At 40.6% G+C, this 27,735-nt stretch overlaps 1 protein-coding gene across 1 annotated transcript; it reads right to left on the bottom strand.

The window, feature by feature from the left end:
• Positions 1-1,367: 1,367 nt before the first annotated feature.
• On the bottom strand, positions 1,368-27,370 carry LOC119723037 (coiled-coil alpha-helical rod protein 1-like). Its single transcript, XM_038193519.1, is given in 21 exon segments — positions 1,368-1,608; positions 1,815-1,980; positions 3,842-3,993; positions 4,691-4,792; positions 5,781-5,898; positions 6,072-6,142; positions 8,240-8,364; positions 8,931-9,042; positions 9,560-9,672; positions 10,959-11,065; positions 11,559-11,669; positions 13,463-13,550; positions 13,928-13,980; positions 16,211-16,318; positions 17,451-17,586; positions 19,675-19,862; positions 22,689-22,976; positions 23,399-23,453; positions 24,122-24,245; positions 27,203-27,232; positions 27,235-27,370. Coding segments are annotated over 21 exon segments (2,382 nt in total). The 5' UTR covers positions 27,266-27,370; the 3' UTR covers positions 1,368-1,504.
• Positions 27,371-27,735: the final 365 nt, after the last annotated feature.

Below are 27,735 nucleotides of genomic sequence, written 5' to 3'. Positions count from 1 at the left end.
TTTTGACGTCAATATTCACTATTTGTGATGCCCCTCTAGAACCACCATACAAATTTCCCCTGACGTAGTCATTATTTCATGGAGTGTCTCAATTAAGCAGAGTGCTTGAAGCAAATACACGAAGCACAATTACTTTTTGACATAGGCCTACTGTATATACATGTTGGGCAAATACGTTGGTTATATTTTTACCAATTTGGGTAAACACCAACTACCGACACTCTTTGGCACATTTTTTCCAACAGTGTGTTGGTCAATTTCTACATACCCGAATAACCAACAATGAGGAAACTTCATAACATTGCCCAACAGTTTTGTGTCCAACGTATTTACAGTGATATAGAATGGGCAATTTCTAGACCTGGATAAATTAGAGTTTGTTTACCACAAAAGATGGCTCTACTTCAATTAAGTCAATTATGCATTAATTTTCACGCATTGCACAAAGGGATACATCTAAGATATGGACAAATATATCATGAAAATGATAAACATCAGCCCTATATACGCGTATGGACAAGTTCAATGACGTCACAACTATTTTAATATTGTACTTATATAAAACAACAGGGTGAAAAGTTTTGACTATTTATCAACCAACAAGTTTTTCAGAAACATCCTTTGATCACCATGAACTTGTTTTCATGCCTGTTTTATTTCGTATCTAGATTTTATTTTTAATATTTGATGTTTATAATGTTTGATTTCTCTAATATAGTGAGGAAAAAGTGTGGCAATGACATTATCAAAGCTTATGGTTCGTTTTTATACGAGCTATGCTCCCTATTTGTTTCAAACTATTCCAACTGATACCAGAACTATATAAATAGTAATGTCTCAAGTCTACGGCAACCTGCCAAAGGTCTCGGAGAAGGTCAGAGGACCCAGAGCTGTAGCAAGTCGGGTCATCCTGTGGGAACCTAAGCACGGGAAACCAAGCAGAGGGAGGCCAATCAGGACTATGGTGAGGACGATGAAGGGTGATGCAGGGAATTAGACGACGGATGAGTTCACTAGCTGCATGAACAGTTGAGATGTATGGCAGGTGCGTCATCGGACCCGAATCAAGCAGCCACTTGGGTCGCTGAGTGAGTGGGGATGGGTTCCAAGGGGTGTAGGTTCGGAATTTGAGTTAGGTGGCAATTCTGAGGGTAAAAGGCTGTGTTTTGAGTATGAAGTGGGGTGAATTTCTGACTGGTGGGGGACTAGTGCTAGGGATGCTGAGGGATGGGGGCAGGATAGGTATTTTGTAGTTCATCATGGTGGCTGAATGTGTTCATCAGTGAAAGACACAAAATGACTCAAAAGACACAATCTGAATGTTTGATACATCAATTACTAATTTATTTATCAATTTTTGTAAATGGGTAGCAACATAGTTTGCATGTGTGTGGAATTCTAAACCCAAATTTTCTTCAAAGCAATGTAGTTTCTGGACCAATAAGACATTATTAATGCTGTATCCTGAGTGTTGAAGAAAGTCTGCCTTCTGGAGGTGAATCGCCTATCCTTTGTCATTGTTCTCAACATCACTGTCGTCAATATCTTCATCTGCCAAGACTTGAGCTGTAAGTGACTGCAGATCAGTGAGGATTGTACTCAAGGGAGCTGTATTGGCAAAAGATTGACAAAAAAACATTAGGCGCCTATGAAGGCAAAACTAAAGTCTAAACTCTGTCATTTTCCAATAAATATGGGCTTGGTTTAAAAGAATGATATTCGTTTACTTGTCTTAATTTCTTTACAAGAGCTAGCATTTCACAAGGCAAACTAGAACAAGGCTTCTGTTATCCTATTAAGAATGACATTATTACCTTTTGGTTTGGCATGGTGTGCTGGTTGACCCTTGACCTGCCCTTGTTTTGCTGCATCCTGATTGGCTGGTGTCTGGGTTGATTCATCTATCTCACTGTCGAGTCTCCGTGCTACGGCCCGCTGTGCCTTGTACTGACCGACAAGGCCTTCTTGCTTCAGCGTTGCCTGGTATTAGAAGAAACAACAAAGTCACAAAGGTTAAAACAGCAAGCTTTTTGTGCAGCAAGGCTTTCAAGCAGACCCGTCTGAAAAGTAAGAGAACAGCAGGATCAAAATTCCCCTCCTCCCCCCCCCTCCCCCCAAAAAATAGGACGAAATTAGGACTTCAGAGAACAAAATCAGGATGAAAGGTAGGACTTTTGTGGGTTTTCAGGTGTAGTTTTGTTCGTTGATACCCACCATTGCCACAGCATCTTACAAAACTTACTTACAAAACTTGTGCTCCATCCTCAACTAAGCTCTTGTAAGTACAGTTGCAGTACTCCTGCATGCACTCAAGCCCTTCATTGTGTGATTTACACATGACAGTATGTATTGCATTTTTCAGAGTTGAAGGCAACAAAAACAGGAAAAAGTAGGAAAAGAAGGAATATTCAAAAGCCTGCACCCTATTTCATCAAACTCTTCGTAACTTACGATGCATCGCAGCAATGCAACGCGTCGTATCTCTACGATGCGACGCAGCTGCGACGTGTCCCGCGATCCATTTCACAAAACACGTCGTAAGTGCGACGCGTTGTAAGGGTATTTATAGCACAACTCGATGACTATTTTATGTATCATGTCAGCGTACAGTAAATAGTCGTCTGATATTCAACAAAGGGTCGTCGGATCTCTGCTCGAAAACGTGAAACAAAATGGCGGCCGTGCGATGCAATTTTGAAGGAAAACAAGCTATCATTGGACTGTATAGCTACTTTGAAATTTCAACTCTAATATTCTGGTCTAACTCATAATTAGTCAATGAATTTTCTATTTACAACTTTACACACATCGCCTCGGTACTATAATCTCGTTTATGTAATGTTTAAGGCATAAAACTGGCTTAGAAAATGACTCTTCTTATTTTGCGATGACCACTAGACACGTCTTAACTTGCGACGTGTTTTAAGCCGTTGTCAAGGAACTTACGACGCGTTCAACACATCGCAACTTTCGTGAAATGGATGATACGACGCGTCGCGAGTTGCAACGTGTTACACGTCGAAACTCGAGTTGCGACGCGCCGCAGCACTTCGTGAAATCGGGCGCTGTGCTGCTTGTAATGGACTAAATTCCCAAAGTGAAGTGAAGGTACATAAGCAGGGTCTGTGTCATCCTGGTGGAAAGGGGAGGGTCAGTTTTACCATGAAGTGGACCTTTTCAAGTCTAAAATACAGTTGATTACTCAGAAATACACAGCCTGGTGGAAGGGGATTCCATCAGATACTGCAAAGAAGTTCTGTGATGTTTTTTAGACTTCAGGAGGACAACAGAGTTAAGTATATTTTAGGGGAAGTTCCTTTTTTTCAGGCCGGGACTAACAACCCAATACACACACAATCACAGTTGGCAATTTGAAATGTTGTCACCAAGGAATTACAGCCAGGAAAGTACCACCTCACTGACCCATGAATCTTTCTTGTCTTGATCCTATGGACTCTTCCATAATGCTGTTGAAACCAAATATTTGTAAGGATGCCAGGCATACGGCAGCAGTGATAGGCAAGTGCCAGTATTCAAATATATAATGGTTTGAGGGTGGTTATAGATGGTATAAGCTCCCTGAGCTATTGGAAGTTGACAAACTAGTTCCGGAGGCGATAGTTCAACGGCTGCTTTGTTAAGCGCATGGGTATTTACCCTGTGCGTGACTACTCGCTTGCAGAACTTGGTTAACAACAAAAATAGCGGCTGGCATGTGATGGTGAACGGACCAGTGGGAAATCGGCTCTTGATCATGAATATGTATCAGGTATAGTAATCTTATCTTTCTCTCGGTCACTGTTAAGGGTTAAGTTTTCAAGGGGTCCATATATTAACCTACCATGAGTAGGTTCCTGTCTTTGTCAGCCTCTCTCAACAGGGCTGTGATTCTATCAATTTCCAACTGCAGTTGTTCCTCCTGGGTCTGCAGCATCTGGGCGGATCTCTCCCGCTCACGTGCCATCTGTCGTTCAAGCTGCCTCAAAGAAACAACTGGAGAAGATACCAAAAAAAAATGAGTCAAACTCCTGAAATTTGGAGACTGGACATAAATACAGGTGTAATGACCTACATTTGCTCAAGAGAAATTAGCTTAAGGTCAGTCTCTTTTAAGTTAAAATGGTGCTCAGAATAAAACTACAAATCTGAACAAGTCGTCACACGACTAAAAAGCAGTTGGGAACAATTAATCACACTTGTGCAAGTTTCTGAAAAACAAAAGGCTTTTTCCCAGGTTTCCAGCATTGCTAATGTTGCTAGCATCATGACTTTGGGCATGATCCCTGGCTACAAAGCATGTATAGAGTTATGGCTTTTAACTGGTGTCCTTGAACAATGACATGGACAAAATGAGGAGCCATCAACATAGTCGATTGAGTGCCGGAACGGTAATCTGGAGGTCGCAGGTTCAAACCCCACTCCAGTCAATTTCTTTGTTCAACTTTCAAAATTTAGGTAAAGAAAGACTTCACACAAGACAACTGAATCAATTTGAGTTTTTATCTTCAAAAACACAAAAGCAAATATCCAAGCCAGGAAAGCCACTATAATTGGCTTATTACACTAAAAACAAATGTTCCAATAAGCACATGGTCTTTTATGATGGAGCAGTGCTTTACATAGCAGAGTAGTTTCTATCAAAATGGCAATGGAAGAGTGTGCTGATGTATTCTTATTACTACCGACTTACCAGCTTTGGCCTGTTCACGTCTTGCATCATTCAGTCGTTTCTCCATCTCTGCAAGCTGATTGGTCAATTGAGTCTCCATGGCTACCATCTTATCCACAGAGGCTGCATCAACAAACACACACCAAAAGATATCACTAAAAAAGACACCTTTAAAACAGCAGCAAACTCAAAAACTTCAAATAATCACTTTCCCAATTCTTCAATAGAAAATAGACTTTAGAGTCCCAAATCAACAGAATTTTATAAAGTTGTGCATTTAAATGAAAGAAAAAATGTCATGAAACTTAAAACCTGTTCCCCAAACTGAGAGCCAAGTTATTCAGCATATTTAACAAGTAAAATATTTTAATGACATGATTGTCTTAATTTTATTACTGCAAAGCTTCAAACTATTTTAATGGTCTCCACGAAAAGCAGTGTACGTCACTAGAACTGAAATTTTATGATTTTGTTTTTAAAATAAATTGAATTCAAACAAGCGATCAGATGATAGGAGTTGCCATGAGCAATGTCAAGTGTAACAATGCAACTGGAAAAAAAACATGTACAGTGTACAACAAAATTGTGTGAGGAGAAACGTGAAAAAAAACAAGTGTAATTCATGGCTCTGCTAAGGTCCAACTATGCATATAGCAGAAAACTAATAAAAGATACAGTATTTCACAGGTTAGAAAGGAATTTTGGTTCATGGTTAGGGCTGTGCAAAATATCAGACTCGTGATTCTGACTTTGACTCGAGTGCGACTTGAGTTCTATTTTCCGTGACTCGGACTCCAGCCATGATGACAAATGACTCGAACTCGAACTCGACCTGCGTGACTCTGGACTCGACCTCGAACTCGACCTGCGTGACTCTGGACTCGACCATTACCACACTTTTTTTTCCAAGTTATAATAATCAAATACTAACTTAATTACATGTATTTGACACTGCACATCACTACTCGCGGTGCAGAACATGCTCAATAAAACAGATCGTTAAAAAGTGATTTCCACTGATAACAGAGCTATGACACTGAGTTCAGGTCAGGGAGGAGGGAGGTGAGAATATAATGACATATAAAACCATATTGACCTCGTTCAAACTGACCTCTCTCACTTGACAACTGCAGTTTGGCTAACTCCGTCTTCAGCCTACCGATGGTCCTGTGTGATTCCTGGCTTTCAGACTCGGCACGGTCCAGTTTGCTGGAAAGACTCTGCAGATCCTGTCAGCAGAAAAAAACACCAATACTACAGTGAAAACTGCTATATGTAAACATGACAGGCAAAAAGTTATCATAGCATGCAAGCAATTTAAGTGCAAGTACAATGTACTGCTATTTTTCTGAAACAATTCATATTTTATTTTTTAATAAAGCACATCATTCAAAATACCCACCTTCGACCTTTCCTGAAGTTGGGATTCCAGCTCCTGCAGTCTGGCTGCATCTTGCTCTTGTCTGGCTTCAACTAATCATAATAAATGCATGAAAGCAATCAATACAAGTGTCTCCAATACAAGTGTCTGCGAGTTGGTCTAATTGGCCTACCGCTGTAGAATCGCGTTAGAATTGGGTCAACACAGCTTGCGAAATATTGTCCAATTACAAGACATGCAAATGGATGGAGAACGCGCAACATCTGAGACAAACAAAACTTAGCGAAAAAAAAGTACATTTGGTTCGTTAGTATTATAGAATGCCTAACCATGCTAACCCACCTCACTCCTCCAAAATCCTCCTGGCGGTTTTGGAGGATTCTAGAGGATTGAGGATGAATGGTGATTAAATCAAATGAGGATTCTGGAGGATTGAGGATGAATGGTGATTGAAGCACCTGAGGATTTTGGAGGATTGAGGATGAATGGTGATTGAAGCACAAGAGGATTTTGGAGGATTGAGGATGAATGCATTTTGAGGCATGACTGTCTGATGATTTTGAAGGATTTGGTGTTGGTTATCCTTCATTTAAACATGCAAAATCTTGGGATGAGGAGGATTTTGGAGGATTGACGATGAATGCATTTTGAGGCAGGACTGTCTGACAATTTTGAAAAATTTAGGCGGAGTTGCAAAGTTTTGGAGGATTTTGGAGGATTGAGGATGGTTCCTAGCAAAAAGGGCCTAGGGAGTTAGGGTTAAGCATGTTAAGTAGCACCATTGGAACTGGAATCTAACACAACTTGAGTTTTCATCCAATAGAAGCTAGTAATCAGTCATGCGCACGTGTACAATAATTTGACTAACGAACTGGATAGGGTTGTCTAAGGGGCCTTGCTAACTTGCAAACGGCGATTGGTCAATTGTCCTAACTCAGAACTCGGCCATCTCGTTTACATCCTACTATTGTAACCATGTATGTAGCAACTTCATTTCCCAATAAATTAAAGTGTTTTTTTTCAACGTGTAAGAAAGACTTTCATTTGTTTCTGTTTAATAATTCATGTTGCTGGCTTCGCTGATAAGAAGAGAGAAAAAAAGACTAGGCTTCCCACGTCAGCAATTTGATAAAGAGACATGACGAAAATGTAAATTATTGCCAAGTAGATGACAATATCAACCATCATCCTGAAAACGGTAACAGCATCAAACATTGTCCAGCTTACTGTCTCCTTATAAGCGTTGGGTTAATGCTACTTCATTTACATTGCATAACCAGCCATACCAGACGAGATTTGATCTTTTGATCCTAACTCTTGAAACTCAAACAAACCTGTTTCAGACTGAGGTTCATGAGTGGGCCGCACATAATTATTCTGAAGATGATAATCACATTTACGAGAAGTTGAATGTTTAAAACATTTATTGAAGGCTGGTTCGTAATTCATGTGAATGCGAGTGAATTTGATGTCATGAAACTTTCTCAGCAAAGAAAATACACCCGAGTTGAAATGTGTTTGACTTTTTGTAAATTTGCAACACAAATACTTGCTGTGACGTTACAAATGTGGCTGAGTATCAATCAATCACTCAATCAATCAAGTCGAGGGCATATTGGCAGCTCAAAGATTATAAACCGGCTTTTTTGAGTGACTACGTTGAAAGATTAATGCTTAACTTCAGAGTTTAGTTAAACCCTTCACTTCTCTGAAACCAGTCTGAAATGTGTATTTAGGTTGCTCCACGACCCTTGAAAGCAAATCTACATGTACAACAAGACTGTGCTGATAGCGACTAGAGGTTAAGTAAAATCAAACGAAACCCAAATGTCGGGACTAACATTTTAGTGAAGTTCTGCATGTAGCACTTTCAAAATCTAGGATATGAAAGCCCAATTCATAAGCTTTCTGTTAGTACAAGAATCATTCAAATCACTCATGTACTTCTCAAGTTACGGAGTTTTAAACACAACCACCGTTTTTAAGTTCTGTCCATGGATCACAAAAAGGTGTGTGTAACACAAATCCCTGTGTGATTTGTTTTTGTTTTGCTGAAAAAAAACACTGAACTTTTTTGTGATCCGTGAACAGAACCATAAAACAGTGGTTGTGTTTAAATTCTGTAACTTGAAAAGTACATGAGTGATTTCACTCATCCTGTATGTTAGTGTCTAGTGAATTACCCTTACATTTTGCTCTGACTTCATCATACTGTTCCTGCATGGTTTCAGAGTCCTGTTTGATCCTCGCTGCTAGGGCATCGCGTTCACGTGTAACCTGCTGTAACTCCATCTTCAACTGGTCAAATGATAGTCTAATGCATCAAATTACAGAAAATGCATGACGCTATGAAATCCTAACAGAACAATAAAACACACATTGATATTTAGTTATACCGCAAGTGCGAGTGGAACATGGAATGTAGTTCTCTCATACCCACCTCCCAAACAGGGCACTGGGAAGGGCTAATCACCTTTAGGAAGCACAGGCACACAAAGAATTGTGAGGAGCTAACTGCCTCATCTAATGCATGTACATTCTGTGCGCATGTGTCACGTGCATGCATTCTGTGCGCAGGTGTCATGCGCATGCATTCTGTGCGCATGTGTCATGCGCATGCAGAAAACTTTATCCTCGTCATTGTTCAAACAAATTCTACCCGATGGGAGCTCAAAGAAATGACGTCATACATCCAGAAGAAATTAGCCATTCGGTGGGTACGAGCGAAAGAATGTATGCCTCTGTGTGCCATATGCTACAAGGCCAAATATGAAACTACATTTTCTGTGTTCCACAAGTGCAAGTGGGATGACAAATTTATCTTCGAGCCAACTTGAATAAAATATCATTTACTAAATTGGTTTTCAGACTCTTTTATACCTGTCACCATCGTTTTGCATATTCTCATCATCATCTTTGGTCGGCGTCTGACTACTTGTCTGTATCTCTTGCTCTCTCAGTCTCCACAATGCATCCTTCCTGGCAATCAATCCTAAAATGTATTAATAAATAAACACCCGTTAAAATAATAAACAATCTACTTTGAAACATAGTGTCAAGGCTGATTCATATTTGATGTAAATTTCAGTGCAAAGCGAATTTGTTAAATGACAAAATATAAAAATTTGATTGAGGTCATGAAATCTGCTTTGCTTAATTGGCTGTCGTATGAAGCATGAACCAGCCTTCATACAGAACCTTGATCTCTAGTTCAAGAGTAGAGAATGACAGTGCATAAATTACAATTCAATTCAAACTCACTTTTATTTTCCAAATGAAAAATATAAGCAGAGGATACTCGAATAAGTAAATTAATAAGTAAACAGAACGTCGAAAATGGGTAAGAAACATTTGGTAAAAAAAATGAGAAGAAAACTATGTCAGATATTGGAAGATGGGAGATCTTTTATAGGCACATTTGAAGTGATGAGTCGGAGAAGTTTTTGTTCAGAAATTGAGAGGTTTCAAAACAAGTACTAGTATGAGTTTGAAGGACAGATGGAACATACCTTTGAGGATTTCAATGCGGCCAACTGCAAAGCTGATTCGCTGATCAAAGGATCCCAGCCTGAAAACCAGACTGACAAGATTCTCCTCCATTCCTGTGTGTTTCTGTTGAAAGCTGTACCACAAATTGACCAAACAAATGACATTAATGTGACTTGAACCAACAAAATTGGGTGCAGACTAGTGCAGACTAATCAGGTATGTGCAACTTTTTATCGCATTACTGCCCCCAGTGAAACTTACTTGTCACACACCACTATTAAAGACTTTCACTAATAAGTAGTTCCATATATATTCTAAAATACATAATCAGCTTTACATTTTGATATTCAAGCTTTGGTATGGTTTCATCAGTTTGACATCCCAATGAAAAAGGACAAATTCCCAGTTCCGTTTTCAATTGTAAAAAATTAGCTTAGTAGTCTCCAACACAAAAGCAGATCTTGTAACTTCAAACTTATCTTGTTGGGTTCGGTTGGAAACTGGCAAACAATCATAGAGCTATATTATATTACAGAGCGCTAACTCGTCATTCTGGGCGCGGAGATGCTTTGAAGCTGTCCTGGGCGCAGACATTTTGAATTCATGTGCGTGTTTGTAGAACATAATGAAATTAGATGGATTTAATTTTGAAAGTGTACTCTACATTCAACGCGCAAGTAGAACATACGCAAACAACTTAAGCGCGTCATTGACGGTTTAAAAAACGTGACGGCAAAAAGCGTCTGCAGCGAATACGTGCACGCGTTGCGCTGTTTGCATAGAGCAAAATGACACGCTCATTTGCTAATCGTGCGTTTCGATTTTGGACGTATTGGCTTCGATAACGCACCGGTATGGAATACAAACGCAGATATGCAAATAGCGGTACAAAAGCCGTACAAAATTTCTAGGTCTCCATAGGTTTGTGCACAAACATGGATGCGCCCAGCAGGCATTACTTTGTACACGAAGTTAGCGCTCTAGTAATTTGATATAGCTCTTTGCAAACAATCTATTTTCAACTTTAGTTACATGTAATTAGAGAATTAAAAACAACATTCTACATTCTTGTGTAGCCCCAAACTGCTCTGCTTATTACGCTCTCTGCTGCCTGAAACCATCCGAGCACTCTGTGGTTTTATACAGAAAACTACATCATCCTTCAAGTCTGCCTTGAAAACCAAAAGAATTTACAGTCGACCACTTCCAACCATATGCACTTCCAGTTAAGTTAAACTCTATATGGAGTATTTAGGAGGAAATATATCCAAGATTTAAGATACATGTATATTCATCAGGGAATAAAAACAATGGATTATTATGTAGCACAGATGCTTATAGGTTAAATACACATACTAACAATGACTACGGCGACCCTATGCCAGAGATCTTTGACCTCTCCACGATCGTTACCATTACCTCTGTAGCAGGGATGTCAGTCGGGGCATGGTCTCTTCATGTGCACTCAGTTTTGCATCTAGGAGCTCTGCAACCTGTTGCACTGATGCCAACTCATCTTGAAGACTCTAACAAGAGAAAGAATTAAGATTTTAGTACATAACCTTGTTTGAGAACTTTGTCGTTGATAAGCAATGTCAGATAGTGTAAAAGTTAGCATCAAAGCTAGGACAATATTGAGAGGAGAAAATCACCTGCTTCTCAAAGTTAACACAGTTTTTCTTTTCTAAATTAAAGCATGTTCTGTGTGCTCTGAGCAACTGGTGAGAATTTGACGCAACTTTAACACAGAGGCCAGGAAAGGGCAAACATTAAATGGCAATGTCTTAAGCATTTCAAATGTGTATAATGAGGCCAATTTCGGTCAGAGAGTGTGTAAAAAAAAGTAGCTTCCATTGAACAGCACTGAAGAGATACAATTTCAATTTGCCCAGGTGTTATCAAACGACAAAATGTATTTACTCAGCCTATTCTTGAAAGAGTTTTCCCACACTCCAGGCCTACAAATTGAACTCAAAAAATAATATTGAAAACAAGGCATACACATGTTTTGTGTCCCACCTGACTCTGTCCCCTCTCAAGTTGAAGCTGTGCATCCCTGTCAGCAATGGAATGTTCCAAGAGGTGGCATTTATTCTGCAAGCTGGTTGTCTTCTCTTCCAACTCAGTTACCTGGAAAAGACAAAAAAAAGGAATGTAATGAATTACACCATAACTTGTTTTCTCGTCACCTGAACTACAGGTCCCTGGATTTGCTCTTTAAAAGAAAGTGCCCAAAAAAGTGCACAAAACTGAACAGGAAAAGTGGATTTTTGATTTCCATCACCTAACCATTACAGGGTGTCCAAAAAAAAAACAGGTACCCGTAACCACAAAGGAATAATGCGAACAAACTATGAACTTCATGACCATAATTATGGTTTTATCATAAACTATGGGTAGTGCTTTCCATTGATCTCCTGGGTGCGTACCGATACCTCTGGCCATGCATCACAGAGTTCAATAGACTTGATGACAAGTCGTTAGATAGTCGTATTTTGTCGGTGAACTTCAGTCGAACTCCATCGGCGCAGCTGGTATAAGACTATACGTATTCAGCCAGGTTGCGACATATTAAATGACTTGACGAGTACGTTCTCACACCGTTATTCATATATGCGTTACATGGGGAGTTTTCTCATCAATACGTCGGGGACATGTTTGCAGATCTGGCGAAGTTTTAACGACCAAATACACTCAGCTTGGTCAGTTGTGTATAAAAATAAAATGTATCATAATACTTGATTGATTTGAGTCGTGTATGCCCTATAATAAATTTTGTAATGTTACACAACACAAAGTACAAACCCTCGAAGTAATGACAATGACCTTCCGTAGCGGCCTAGAATACACGCTGGAATCTGATCCAATCAGAGTGCTCGCATGGAATTCACTAGCAATTCAAAATACTCCCATATATTGTGTACAAAATTGAAAACGTATTCGCCAAGTCGGTTATTGAACATCAATAGTCAGCATCATTTGGTCTGGGAACCAGACTACGTGCATTGCAGCGATACTTTTTGTGTGTGGCCGTAGAGCCAGTAACCGGTACCGTACGCAAAAGAATTACCGACTTGGCACCAAGTCTAGGAGTTCCATAGTTTTGAACATGGTATGCAAAAACCCTCTTGGGACAGTTTGGGGCAAAACACTGTGTATGAACACAACCAGACATAAGACAAGTAGCTTCAGGGATATTTAAGAAAACATGAACAAAACAGGATTTGTGCCTCATCGTGAGTTGCCTTCGAACAGCAAGGAAATGGTACATGTGTCTTCCAACAACGTTGGCGTGCGGGCACAAGACGGTGCCCCAGCCGACATACCAATGTTGTCAGGACCTGCTTTCAGAAAGATTTAGGGATGTACAATGTAGTAATGACACTGAATCATGCTGTGGAAGGACTTCCCAGGTCACTTGAATTTGACTCCTGGTGACTTTTTTTGAGGGGGTGGGGAGGCATTTAAAGAACAAGGTTTTAAGCAGTCCAGTTTCCAGCCTTCAGGATTTGCAGGCCTGCATTTGCCGTGAGATGGGCAATTCACGTGATCAACCTACAATGGTGGGATGGACCATGAAATGTATGTGTCAGAGCTGAAGACAGGATTTTGCATTAACCCTAACTCCCCAGCCTAATTTACTAGGAACCATACCCATTCAGGCAAATTCCAACACCCACATGGGAAATTGTGCACACACACTGTTGGACTTAGTTTCTGGAGGTATGCCAACCCCAGTGTAAAAGACCATCTGTTTAGGGGAACTGTACCTATCCCAACAGATTGAAACACAAACCTGCTGTTGAACTTTGATGGGTTGTGTTCGGTTAGGGTTTAAGTATCCCCACATACAGTTCAATAAAAAAATTAAAATTTTTTTAAAAATGTACAAGAGTAGAAACACTGCCTGACTCAAACAATACCTGCCAATTATGGTCCCTCCTGATATTTCCTTCAACAACCTCTTGTGATTTCAGCTTAACAAGGAGCTCAAACACTTTCTCCCGCCACCTGAAACGTAGGACAAATGGCCCGTTTCAAATTGAACATTCAACTGAATCTTGCTCTTCACAATGAGGCTATCCAGGACAAAGATTTGTGTCTTATGACATACAACCTTTTCAACCAAGAGTATGAAATTTTCAAATGGGTACGGTCCTATATCAACCCTGATTTTCCACACATTCCTCATGAGGAAATTTATGGTTGAAACATGTGTTTAACAACTGCAAAATAAAATTGGACAATGTCAAAACTATTGAGATTTGTTGTGTGAGAAATATGACATTTAAAAAAGATTTGATCATGATAAAGTTGCATTTTCCCACATAAAAAAAAGTTTTTAGTTAAATTGAAAATGAAATGGAGCATACAGTAAGACAGTTTACCTTGTAAGAAGCAGCTGCAGTTTCTTCCCACTATCTGCATTTTCACCTTTAACCTATGAAACAAATTGAAAAAAAAAACCACAAATGTGATGCGATCAAGCCACACGAGTTGTTTGTCGACCCTGGTCAAATTTTTTATTATTACAGATTTCAAAAGAGCATAATCTCAGTTTTACTGCTGTGAAAACCGCATGCTAATACCATATTTAGTCGGAACACCAAGAAATGTGATGAAGTGATGTGATGAAGTGGTCCTATTTTGGCCTGTATCTCCACATAAAAATTCCCGACAACTGACTCATTTAGCTTGATCGCATCACTAATACAGAACAAGAATACATTATTCAACATTAATTCTCTCAACTAAACAGAGTATGAATATCAATCAACCCTATCAGCCCCAGGCCCCCCCCCCCCCCCCCCCCCCACCGCCATGAAATGAAAATTGGTGATGTTTCCGAACCTTTATCGGAGGTCAATGTGGCACCCAAACCAATTCTGTGAGATGCTTGTGATTGCCATGGCATAAATTGTGGGTCATTTTAACCCTTTCCTTACCATGGGCGACTTTTGTCGACAAGAAGAACCCCCCTGCTGGTTCCCATGGGTGACTTTAGTCGACCAGGAAACCACACACAGAACACCCTCAACACAGATTATTTACTACTTTTCAGAAAGGCGGCATGTTGATATGTTTGGCTGCCCATACATCAACCATATACCAGCTGAAAGAGTGTTTTCGGATCATTCTAATGGTGTAGTTTATTCATAGTGTTACCATTACAAAACAAATGAGAAAAGTGCTTTAGAAGTATCCACTCACAAATTGAGGTATGGAGTGCCATTTGGTCATGTGGTGCAATGGCTTGCAGTTTGATAAATGGAACCAGACGAACAAACAGGCCTAACCTTCTTATATTTACACATATGGACTTCATTTTTACATCACATAAAAGAGTAAGGTTCGAGGCACAAACTTTACACACAACACCTACGATTTAAATCACTCCTTGGCAGTGAAAATCTGGGTTGAAAAAAGTGAGTTTTGGACTTGTGGTCATTTTTTCACGCTCTAGTGATTTCCGCATGACTGAGCAAACAATTTGGTCCTGGGGAGAGCCAAGTCAATAAACAATGTGGTAATGAAAGGGTTAATAAACAAACATCAAAATATGTATTTTTGTGAGTCAAAAACGTGCTTTCTTTGCCCAAACCTATTAAGCATTCACTTTTGAATAAATTCATGGTCACATGACCAACTACAATCTGTGCTGGGAATTCAAAATCACAGCCATTGGTGCAAAAAGCCACTTTTAATAATTGCTTTTTTTGCACGATTTCATTGTTTTGGGGTATTTTTATACAGCCAATCAGTGTTGTAGTCGAGTACTTTTTTCCCGAGTACCGAGTACTGCAGAGTACAAAGGTTGCCAAGTACGAGTACGAGTACTTGTACCTCTGAGTACAAGAACGAGTCTCCGAGTGCGAGTACTTGTACTTCCGAGTACGAGTATGAGTACTTGTACTTCTGAGTACGAGTACGAGTACGAGTACTCGCATTTCCGAATACGGCCATACGGCAAATGGTCCATCGTGCGTAATTGGCCCAGGCCCAGTCAGACCGATATACAGACCCACTCACGGCTAGCTGTTAAATGTGTTTGTCCGGACTTGCACAGAAGAAAATCAGGAAATCTCAATTTTTCAACGAGCCAATCAACCATTTCAAACTGAAAGTATCGATAAAATAAGGCCATGGTACATGTAAGTGAAGCTATAACATTTTTCCCCCCGAGTACTACTATTCGAGTACGAGTACTTTAATGATCGAGTACAATTTCAACATGTCAAGTACGAGTACTTTGCTGCCCGAGTACGAGTACCGTCATTTTGAGTACGAGTGCTTTGACATTCAAGTACGAGTACGAGAACTACAAAAAAAGTACTCGAGTAGTACTCGAGTACGAATACCGAGTACGAGTACTACAACACTGCAGCCAATACACACAAACATGCAAAAAATTATGAAACACGAAAATAACCATTTACAAATAAAAAATCATTTAACAAAAATCTTTTTTCAAGGTGAAAGTCGAAACCTTACAGTGAGACCAACTTTATGGATTAATTTGGTGCTTCACCTGATGATCCTGCACCCTCTATTGGACACTCAGTGCATAATTGGAGGGTTTGCAACACAATATGAAACATGTTTGGCGCAGTCACAAATTAATTTAATTTCAATACCCCTGTTGAGGACACTCCTTTGCTCTACTGTCTTACCCTTGATAGCTCCGCCTCCTGAATTCCAAGGATCTCATTGGTTGATGACAGACGAACATTCAGCAGCTGTACAGCGGATCGCTGATTGTCCAAATCCCTCTCCAAATCCTGACGCAAGTGTCAAAAAGAGTAATCATGAAAACACTGCGTTAGTTTCTTAATATTAATCAGCAGATCGCCATAGGTCATTTCAAAATCAGGACCTCCACGTGAAAAACAGAACTTCAAAACCACAAAAACATCTGTGCGCTTTGGCTCATGTTTTTCTTGAATTTGTCGCTGGATTTTCAGCAAAGACCCCATATGCGAATATAGATGAGAATATATTCAGTGCTTGGTCGTGGAGGCTCATATTTTTTAAATGGACAGAGAGCTGGATAGTGTGGCTACATTCTCCAACAAGTTTGTTGCAGACCAAATACAACTCCATATAAATAATAATAATAATAATAACAGGTTCTTATATAGTGCTTTTAAGTAAGAACAAAGCGCTTTACAGTATTATTACCCCTAATCACTGGGCCAATTAAAACATTCCATATACCATCTCAGCTCCCTGGGGAGTATACAGCTCGATGCAGCCTGTTAGGCGCAAGGAAGCTAATTCAATCACAATAACCATCACTGCCCTCACAGGTACCCATTTACTCCTGGATGGAGAGAAGCAATGAGTGACAAAGTGCTTTGCCCAAGGGCACACGCACCATGACCCCGCCAGGACTCGAACTCAGAACCTGCAGCTTTACCCGCAGACCACAAATCAGTGCCCTTAACCACGAGGCCACAGCACTCCACAAATCCAGCTAAAACAATAATGGAAATTGCCCGTGTATTCGTTCAGCAAAACTGATTTGCATATTGTAGCCTAGCAGCATGAGGTCGCTGTTCGTGCTTCGTACAGTACATGTCACTGACCTATCGCCATTTGCGAGTAAGCCACGCCCTTAAGACAACCTAATTATGGAGTTTTTGTACATAAGTTTTGTTTTTCTCAGATTTTGCGCGTTCTGCGTCCATTTAATGTAATTGGACAATATTTTGCAAGCTGCGCTGACGCGATTCTAACACTATTCCACTGCAATAGGTCCATTGTAAAGCCTTGGCACGTGGTTACTGTTTATGTTAGCGGCCATCCATCGATCATCGAAGGCTATAGCTTTGCAGGGCTAGACGGCATCGCCACCTGGTTAAATCTGTGGGCGAAGGTCTGCTAATAACGGGTAAAGCATGCTTTGCTTACTTTGATTTTCTTGAGGTGTTTTTCTCTCTCTACTTGCCACAGTGCGGTGCTCCTACTTGCTGCCTGGGTGTCGCCGATGTACGCCTTGAGTTTGTTAACCTGACTCTGCAAGGACTCGATAGCCAGGCCTTTCTCTCTGTTTAAATCAAATAGAGAAAGAGTTAAAGAACACCTCCACAGCAAACATCACTATTTTGGCAATAATAACCACCTGTGACCTAGTTTGGCTTGCAATATGTTATGTAATAATAATAATGGGGAGGGGGCCTAATCATCCTTACTCGCAGCTGCGAACCGAACGTGGCCGAACCGAATGCATGAAAAAGGCGTCTAAGGCAACCGCCATACGACTCGTGTCTGACCACGGAGCACAGCCAGAGATCGAAAGCGTTGATTTACGTGGCTTCCATATGCCATTCATCACGATACTAAAATATCACTGCTGTTAAATGAAAGGTTAAATTTGCGGAAACACCATGTGGGAATAATTTCTCAGAGAATGGTTCTGAAAAGAACCAGAGGAGTTCCTCTGGTTCTTTTCAGAACCATTCTCTTAGTTTGAGAAATTATTCCCACATGGTGTTTCCGCAAACCTTTAATTTATTAGTATCTCCACCATGCAAAGCCTAAAATCTTACTGATCACTACTATACAAATAATTTTGTTGATGTGTATTCAAACACGTTTGTTTGAATAGCATTCTAGTGTACACAATGTATACTGAATTCAAAATATTGTATTTTGTGAAAAAAATTTGCTTCTACCATGTCTACTGCCCCAAACGAAGCTGCCAAATTCCTCTCTTTGATCAGTAATTAAAGAAACATGACATCCCACATTCAGACATTACTTTTTGTGATACATGTACTTAATAACAAAAATGAAAACTAACACCAATCTACCAAAGGAGTACATTTTCACAGATGTGGGATTTACCATTTGAGCAGAAAATTGAGGTAAACATGTAAGGAAATATACACAATAAGTTGTTACCTGCAATTCAAAAAAAATAAGGAATCGTGAAAATACACATTGTGAAAAAAAAGAACAACTGACTGCAATCCAATTCCAACATCAAATATCAGTTTTGGCTAATGATGAATTTTTGAAAAATAGATCAAATTATCAAACATACGGAAAATGAATTCTTTAAAAAAAGTCAATGCACGGGATCCAGGCAAATGTTTATTTACACCATAGAGCTATATTAAATTACTAGAGCGCTAACTCCTCATTCTTGCGCGCGGAGGCGCTTTGAAGCCGTCCTGGGCTCAGGCATTTTGAATTCATGTGCATGTTTGTAGAACACAATGAAATTAGATGGATTGAATTTTGAAAGTGTACATGTACTCTAAATGCAACGCGCAAGAAGAACGTACGCAAATTTCTTACGCGTGTGAAAAGGCTGCAGCGGATACGCACACACGTTGCATTGTGTGTGTAAGAGCAAAAGACACGCTTCGATGACGCACCGGTATGGAATCAAACGCAGATATGCAAATAGATGTACAAAATACGTACAAAATTTCTAGGTCTCCGTATGTTTGTGTACAAACATGGATGCGCCCAGCAGGCATCACTATGTACATGTACATGAGTTAGCGCTCTAGTAATTTAAAGCTATAGTCCATCATTTGCAGCCATCCGAAAAGTAACTAGCGTAATTATTGTTGAAAAACATACTTGGTTGAAAGATAGTAAGGGGACTAAACTCCCTGTGAAATTATTCTTTCTGGCAAACTGTCATTTTGAAGTAATCAACGAAAGAAGGCCTTTCCAATGGTGCGTCTTAAGACGCACCGTAGGAAAATTTAAATTAGTAGTTAGTTCGTTTTGTTATTCGGCGAAGCGCGCGCAAGCATTGGCACGACGCACACACGCGGGCGGCTGCTATAATTCGTCGGATCGGTGCGCGACATCGCGTAGCTGCAATCGGCTCAGTGAGAACGCGTCTCGGACGCTGAATTCAGGCCCAATTCAAAACATGATTCAGCAACTTTTGATTTGAAATTGAGATCCTAGAATGCTGTTTTTCTCGGAATATACAGCTGAAGCTGAGCTGAAACTTCATCAGGTTAGTTGTTCAGTATCCTTCATTAGATTTTGAACACTTTTGTTGCTTCAAACGAACAAAATGCACAAATTACAAATGATGGACTATATCTTTAATATACATGTAGCTCTATGATTTACACCAAATTTTCATCAACATTATGCTCCTTACCTGTTGCTGTTGATGAGCTCATTCCTGATCTTCTCGCTCCCCTCCTCACTCGTGAGTAACTTCTCCCTCAGTTGACTCACTTCCTGCTGATACAGTGTCTGGGTTTTCTTGGAGTCTTCTTTCAGACTCGTGATCATGTCCTGTTTGGATGCCATCTCTGCTTCATGTGTTCTCCTCAGAATGCTCATCTTCAGAAATTGACCAATAGAGAAAATCAATCCATTACAAACACACAAGAGAACACTTTTTCTATAACTTTGCTTGGTTCGTTTTTGCCCTGATAGTAACAAGGACCAGGAGAAAGAGCTGTAATTGTGTACATTTTTTGTTTTCCACTTGATACTTAAATTTTATTGAATTTCTGTTACGATAAACTAAATAAATGCGATGGGATCAAGCTTAATGAGTTGTTTGTTGAAAACTTTCATTTGGAGATACAGGCCAAAATGGGGCCACTTCATCACATCACAATATATTATACATCATATGTGACCCGCTCCGCAAAAATGAGTCTGTTGTGGCAAAACTGACATTTTGAGTTAACTACATTAATAAAATGGGAATGAAATAAGCTTTCATTTGGTATATCATGGACCTCTCCAGGACATTTGGTTGCATTGTTGTGCTTGTTTCATTCTGTAAAGTTTTTGCAAAGCTAGAAGTGTCTCAATGGAGAAAAAAGGCTTTGAAAAATGACGAATACACTGTAACTAACCAAGAAAAGCACCAAAGATTCATAATTTTTTTTTCTTTTTCTTACAATATTTACATTTCTGTGTAAGATATTTGAACTAAAACTATCAAACAACCAAAATACAACAAAAACAAAAAAATCCAAATTTTGAGCAAATTTTTACTGTTTCCATTTCAAAATGGCAAAAGCTTGAATTCAAATTATGCGACATCAGACTCATTTTTGCAGAGCGGGTCACATATAGGTGTTCCGACTTCCATAATTTTTTAACTAAAGATGGTATCAGCATGCAGTTTTCACAGAAGTTATGCTGAGATTGTGCTGTTTTCAAATCTGTAAAAAAAAAATGACCAGGGGCGACAAACGACTCATTTAGCTTGATTGCTTCACAAATTTTTGCTAATATATATGCATGTAGCGCTTTCCATCGTATCAATAATCCCAAAGCGTTTTACAATTGTTCTCTCGTGCATCAGGCCCTGAGACCGCACAGCAGCCTATATCAGCGCACATTCAGTCGTCTACCCTCACCTGGGTGGCATGGGTGGAGATCGAGAGGCAATTGTAGTACACTGTTCAACATCGTAGACTTGAGGACAAGTCGTTAGACAGTTGGTTTTTTTTTTACAAGGCCCCCAAAATTTACTAGCATGGCGCTCACTATGCTATGTTTATATCTGGCATCAAACAGGTCTAACGACTTGACTAATATGAATTCCGACGTTTATTCATTTATGCGCCGAGCAAAATGCATGCATATTACGTTTCCATAGAGAGGGCCAATGATAACCCAGCTGTAACGCTGGGGAAGCATCCATTACTAGAGTGGGGATACAGTTCACAGCATGCTATTTTTTTCTCTCTCTTTATCAAACGATTTTCATTACAATATTACACTCGGTGGTAAAATGGAAAATATAACGTCAAAATCCTGTTTTCCGAATAAGAATATAATGATGCAAACAACCCAGAATTTAGCTTTCGACTCCTCGAGCAATCAATTCACTCCAGGCTGTGTTGCATGGTGCACTCACCACGCAAAATTACATACGTCAGTTCCACGGGAATGTCGCAAGTGCACTGAGACGCGTAAATGTTAGTGTAAAATAAATATTCATATCCTCCTGATTCTTAGCCAATAGGAGTGCTACGTCCATATTTGGTAGCACTTTCCATGCCTTGAAGAAAAGAAACAAAACGTAAAAACTGGTTTGAGTGATCATCCAGCTTCCCCTAGCTGCTCGGTGGGACCCCCTTGTTTCATCCTTCACTAGCTTCACTGCTTCCAGACAACTGTAACACCCCTTCACTGTTGGAATCCCTTCAGTCTCCTTAACGACAGGCAGAGCATACTGCCCGAAACGTTGAGTTCCTCCGGTTCTTTTCAGAACCTCACAAACTCACAAAAGAGATTTGTCACATGGTGCCACTGTAAATTGTTATCCTACAGGGTGAGTAAAAAAACGAAACCCAAATATTGGGACTATCGTTTTAGAGAAGTTCTGCATACATAGCACTTTCAAAATCTAAGATATGAAAGCCCAATTCATAAGCTTTCTTTTAGTACAAAAATGATTCAAATCACCCATGTACTTTTAAAGTCACAGAATTCTAACACCAACCGTTTTAAAGTTCTCTCCAAGGATCACAAGAAGGTGTGTGTTCTTTCAGCAAAACAAAAACGAATCACATACAGATGTGTGTGAATTGTTTTCGTTTTGCTGAAAGAACGCACACTTTTTTGTGATCTGAGGTCAAAACTCTAAAACACTGGTTGTGTTGAAAATTCCATAACTTGGACACAAGAGTAATTTGAATGATTCTTGAATGAAAGAAAGCTTTGAATTGGGTTTTTATATCCTAGATATTGAAAGTGCTACATGCAGAACTTAACTAAAATAATAGTCTCGACATTAGGCCAAAAGTCTCCGGTTTCTGGTATGGAGCTTGTCCAAAAAGTGGTGCGGCGACGCGGCTTTTTTTTTTTTTACCCGATTTTTTTGCTTCAAATGTCGACTGATGACTGCAAATGGTGCCCGACTAAACTTAGTGCAAATATATGGGAGTCCAGAGAGGCCACATAAAGCTTATTCTCGATCATAACCCCATCTAAAAACACGTTAAAATTGTGCAGCAGCAGGATTCCAGTCAAACCAGTGAGTTTGGCGGTTTTGAGACATCATCTTACATTGAAAAAAAAACTTTTTCATTTTGGCTACGGCGACGCGCGCGCATACCAGAAACCGGAGACTTTTTGTTTTTGGCCTTAGGGTTCCGCTTTTCTTGACGCACCCTGTATTGGTTTCATTGATTTGATTACCTGGGCCTTGTGTTCTTCGTCTTGGCATTTCCTTGCTGCTGTAAGAGTTGCTGTCTCTGTTCTATACCTGACCTCCGTTTCCCTTAGCTTCTCCTCCAGCTCCCCGACCTCTCTCTGACGCTGTGACCTCAAGGTCATGACCTCCGACCTGACCTGGGCCAGCTCGGTGGCCTGCTTGCTCAGGATGTCGGCGGTGTGCTGGAGGTGTAGGAACTGGTGTGTAGGTAGGGGGGACGGTAGGGCAGGAGGAGGAAGCTCTACGGGGGCTCTTGAGATTGCTTTGCAGGGCTAGGAAATTTTCAGAAAAACGTTGTGGATTTTCATGTAATTGAGCGATCAATCAAGCGAGCTTCAAACTTGGAGCATTCCAGTAATGGTGGAAAGCCACAAACAGTGGTCAATTGGTACTATTGGTCTATAAATCATCGGGTGGGGGGGGGGGGGGAGAGTACTGCAAGTTACATGTCGGATGTCACCACAAGTTACATGTATGTATATTTTACCAACTTCAATAACAAATCTTATCAACTAAAATTGGTAGAAAAATGTTAGCTGGTCACACTTTTTCAATGTTCATTTTGGAAACAGTTGCGTGACTGAGTTGAAGTTAATAACAACTTCATCTTGATTTTAATACAAACTAAAACATAAGCAGTATATGTTATCACAATACAGAGATTGTCTCGCTAAGTCATATGAAAAGAACTTACATGTTCACAGGTCTCTTGTCCGGTTGAAACTGCCTTTTCCTGTGGTTTTGAACTTCTGCAAATGAAATAACAATTGTGCTCAAATTACAATTAAGTCCCACCTTAAATATGGGTGATATATAGGACTATTTAACACATTTAATTGCCCTGAATCCTTCAAAATCCTCTTTGCCAAAGTGGAGGAATTGTGAGGATTGAGGTTACATACATGGCAAAAGTGCGTTACTGATTTTGTAGGATGCACTTTGTCAAGGTCGTGGGCCGGACCATGTGTTGTTTTTGCTCAGCTATGCATCAATACAGGCCTGGATTACGCTTGAAATCCTCCGCACTGCTTCAGGATGTCACTGGCCAAGACTCAACATATTGACAGTCACTGCCGCATAATTTTGCAGGATTCAGGCGGTGGTCACCCCTCCGCAGACCTTATTATACATGTAATGGAGGAATTTGCCGGATTGAGGATATGCTATTTTTCCTTGAGGCCAATTGGAGGATTTTGCAGGATTGAGGCTACATCCTAGCAAAAAGGCCTAGGGAGTTGGTTAGGGTTAAGGTGCTTTTTGAGGTTAACATTGCATGCACGTCCAACCTTGAAATATAATAACCCTTTCAATAATAACAGCGAGCAAACTGTAATAATCACTTTACAGATCTGTTTTCAGGTTTGTGTTCAAAACTTCACACGATTGAACTTCTATGAAGTTAAACAATCAGGCCTACCGAAGGAGTTCATTCTCTTGTTGAAGTTGATCAATTTTGCCCTTGGCTTTGGTCAAGGCCTGCCATGGATCAGGAGCATCCCGGCTCTGGAAGGAGGAGGGAGGCAGCAAGCGACTTCCTGGAGCTGAGAAGGAAACACAGACATGAAAAAGTGTCAAGGAAGACAATTGATAAACTCTTTATACACAACTATTTTGTACTTTACGTGCACATGAGGGCTTACTATACACCAAGGATTACTAAAGTCAAGCAACAGCTGGTGTAGCTTGATTTTAGGTTTGATGAAATACGGACTCATTGGTGGTACTGCCCATGCTTATGCATACATAATTAATATGGAGAGGGACCATGGTCACGTGAGATGGTGTATTTAAAGGAAAAGGTGTTGATTTTTATAGCATTCAGATTCTCATTAACCCTAAAGGAGCCGGGTGGGGGGTTGGAATCTGCAATAGCCTTGGAAAAAAAAAAAGTGCAACCCGAGCTGTTCTGACTTTTTAGCCTCGAGTCTTGCGCATCTTTTGATACCAAAAAATCAAATTCGGACCACGGGTTGCCGCACAGCGAAAGGTTTTCTGGCGCAAAAAAAACATGTACGTACTACACACTTGTACATGTACGTGGTGTACACAAATCATAATTAGCCATAATGGCAAAACCCTTTGACCTTTAGCCATGAAATGTCTTGAGTAGGTGATGCGATAAAGCTAAATAAGTCATTTGTCGGGAATTTTTATTTGGATACAAGGCCAAAATTGGGCCACTTCATCACATCACTTTATCACATCTCTTGGTGTTCCAACTTCCATAATTTTTTTAACTAAAGATTCTAAAAGTTTTCACATCAGTAGGCCTAATGCTGAGATTGTGCTCTGTTCAAATCTGTAATAAATTTTATTTTGACCAGGGTCGACAAACGAATTGTACATGTAGCTCGTTCTATGCATGTATGCATGTTTCATAATTTTTCGTCACTCGATGGCCAAAATCTTGGGGGGGGGGGGGGGGGGCGGAATTTGCCCTAGCTTTTATGCGCCTATCAATTGTTCCCCCCCCCCCTGCTGCCCCACCCAAGACGTGGGGATTGTCACCTTTGAAGTGACAAAATTCCCACCCCTCGGGCAAAATTTAGTGACAATCCCCGACCATGCCTGACAATGACCAGACGGGGCTCTGGAGTGCTTTGAAACGTGCAAAACTACATCAGGCCAACTTTACTCACTCTTTAGCCAGCAAATTTCTCCAAAAATTCCATTGGGCAAAAGAAAAGGTCCTCATTATTTCTTGTTTTGCATGTTTTAATACAGTCCCAAATAGTCCCAAATTTTCGGACTAGACAATGACAAACATGTACATACGTGGGGCGCACTAGTGAAAGTCTTGCCTTTCCATGTCAATGTAGAACGCCAATGTTTACAATGTTATTTGAGTGACCGAAATCCCCACCCTGGGCATGAAAAACGTGACCAAATCCGGACATCGACCTGGGGCAGCGTGGGGGGGGGGGGGGGGGGGGAGACCTGGGGCTGGTGGGGGGGGGGGGGAGATTGGGGGATCGTGTACATCTCAGGCCCTGTTCCTAATAAGACATGTAAGAGAGCAAAATCCACTTTTAAATCATTTGGCCTACCAAACTACATGTAGTTCAAGTATACAGGTACGCATATGTCATAGATATAAGGAAGGTTTTTGATTTTTTAAGGGAAATTGGGGGTAAAATGACGATGACAACGACAAAACGCAACAAGAAAATAAAGATGGCGGTCAACGCACGATGTACCGTGTGTACCGTGAGCACGCAAGTCGCGCTACACGGCATGCACCAACCGGCCCGTAAACCGCAATAGGAAAATCGAAATTTCTACCCAAAGAAACTGTTCAAAAATTACCAAAAACTTAGTGCCATAACATTGAGAGAAGTCTGCTTTAGGTAAACAATGTCATTTTTAGTAATAAAAACAAATCTTGATTCTAATTGATCAAAACAAAACAGGGGCCCTACACTACACGATGGTCACGTCTCGATAGTCCGAGTACCATTGGTCCAAAGTCCTATTGGTCCGAAGTCCCATTGGTCCGAAGTCTCATTGGTCCGAAACATAATACTGTGTAGTTCCACTTGACTTGTTCAGGTTGGTTAACCCTAACCCTAACCCTAACCCTATCTAATCCAATGGGGCGTCGGACTCAATGGGACTTGGGACATGGGACTTCAGACCAATGGGACTTCGGACCAATGGGACGTTTATTCCAATGGAATGTATAGAGCAATGGGCTGTCGGACCAATGGGCTGTCGGACCAATGGGACTTTGGACCAATGGGACTTCGGACCAATGGGACTTCGGACCAATGGACTTCGAACGAATGGTACTTCGGACTATAGAGACGTCCCCCTACACGATCGCCATGTTTTGACTTAAAATTTTATATATGCCGCGGATCAAAAAATGAAATTAACGTAGGCCTATGCTACTCCTAGAACTATGAGGCTCCGCGAAATGATAGTATGTGCGAAATGATAGTATGTGCATGCGTACAAGTGCATAGTTCTAGGAGTAGGCCTATGCTACTAGTTTTTTCCCTGCAATGAATTGTCAGCCATCAGAAACCATGGAAAGTGGTAGGCCTTAGCCTACATGTTCTAAAATAAAGTACACGGTAAAAAGGGCACAATTGCAGAATACCCCGCCACTCAATCTATCCACCATGACCATTGTCCACCTCGTACTGGAGTCGTAGCCGGCTACGGAGTCACGGCTGATTGCCTCACTAAACCTTCTCATCAGCGCTACTTGCGTCATGCTCCACTGCACTCCCACTCCGTATCCGCGTAGCCCTGGTGGTAGCCGCCAACAGGGTAGTTGGTTTGGATTAAAAAAAAAATTCAGCAACTCCCAATCCCATTCCTTTTGTCATTGTTTGTCAATTCAATGTCATGTTTTTGTTGCTTCGTTCTCAAGCATATTCAAGGGGACTCCCACTCCGTATCCGCGTAGCCAGAGATTTTAGGGGTGTATTTCCGAGTGGCGGGGGTATTCTGCAAATGTTGTTAGCATGGTTAGCAATATAGCATTACAAACCTTTCTTTTCTGGATCAACAAGTGGCTGGGAAAATGAGAAGGGGGATTCAAGTTCGCCGCCATGTTGAATTACTAAACTGCGCCCTCTGTAGTCCAAATGCTGCAACTACCCGGCTCACCAAAATCTATACCTACGCCTCCATACATGAATTATCTCGGAGGAAATGACGGCAACCGTAGTTGTCCATTTCTCTTTTCTTCTACAGAACCAAACAATTTATTCATTACATCGTGGCTATAATTACTTTTTATCTTTTGTTTGCATAGGAAGAAGCTCTGGGTGGGCAGCAAAAGGAGCCTGCGCGCTGATGCAATTCCAAACTGTCTTGTCTAAACTCAAACTACTGGGGGCCCATCTTGCTCAATCGGTACAGAAATTCTTTAGCAATCCAGCCATAAACAGTGATAACTTGTACAAAATTATGCAACCGAAAAATGCTACCGAAAAAAGTTGCACTTTGTATTAACGTGCAAGGGTGTGTGATCAATGAAACAGGCATCAGGTGCGTGTGGGGGGGGGGGGGGGGGGGGGG

Source organism: Patiria miniata, unplaced genomic scaffold, assembly GCF_015706575.1.
Source record: "Patiria miniata isolate m_02_andy unplaced genomic scaffold, ASM1570657v1 HiC_scaffold_16, whole genome shotgun sequence".
Lineage (NCBI taxonomy): Eukaryota > Metazoa > Echinodermata > Asteroidea > Valvatida > Asterinidae > Patiria > Patiria miniata.
This window is presented reverse-complemented; position numbering and strand designations above follow the sequence as displayed.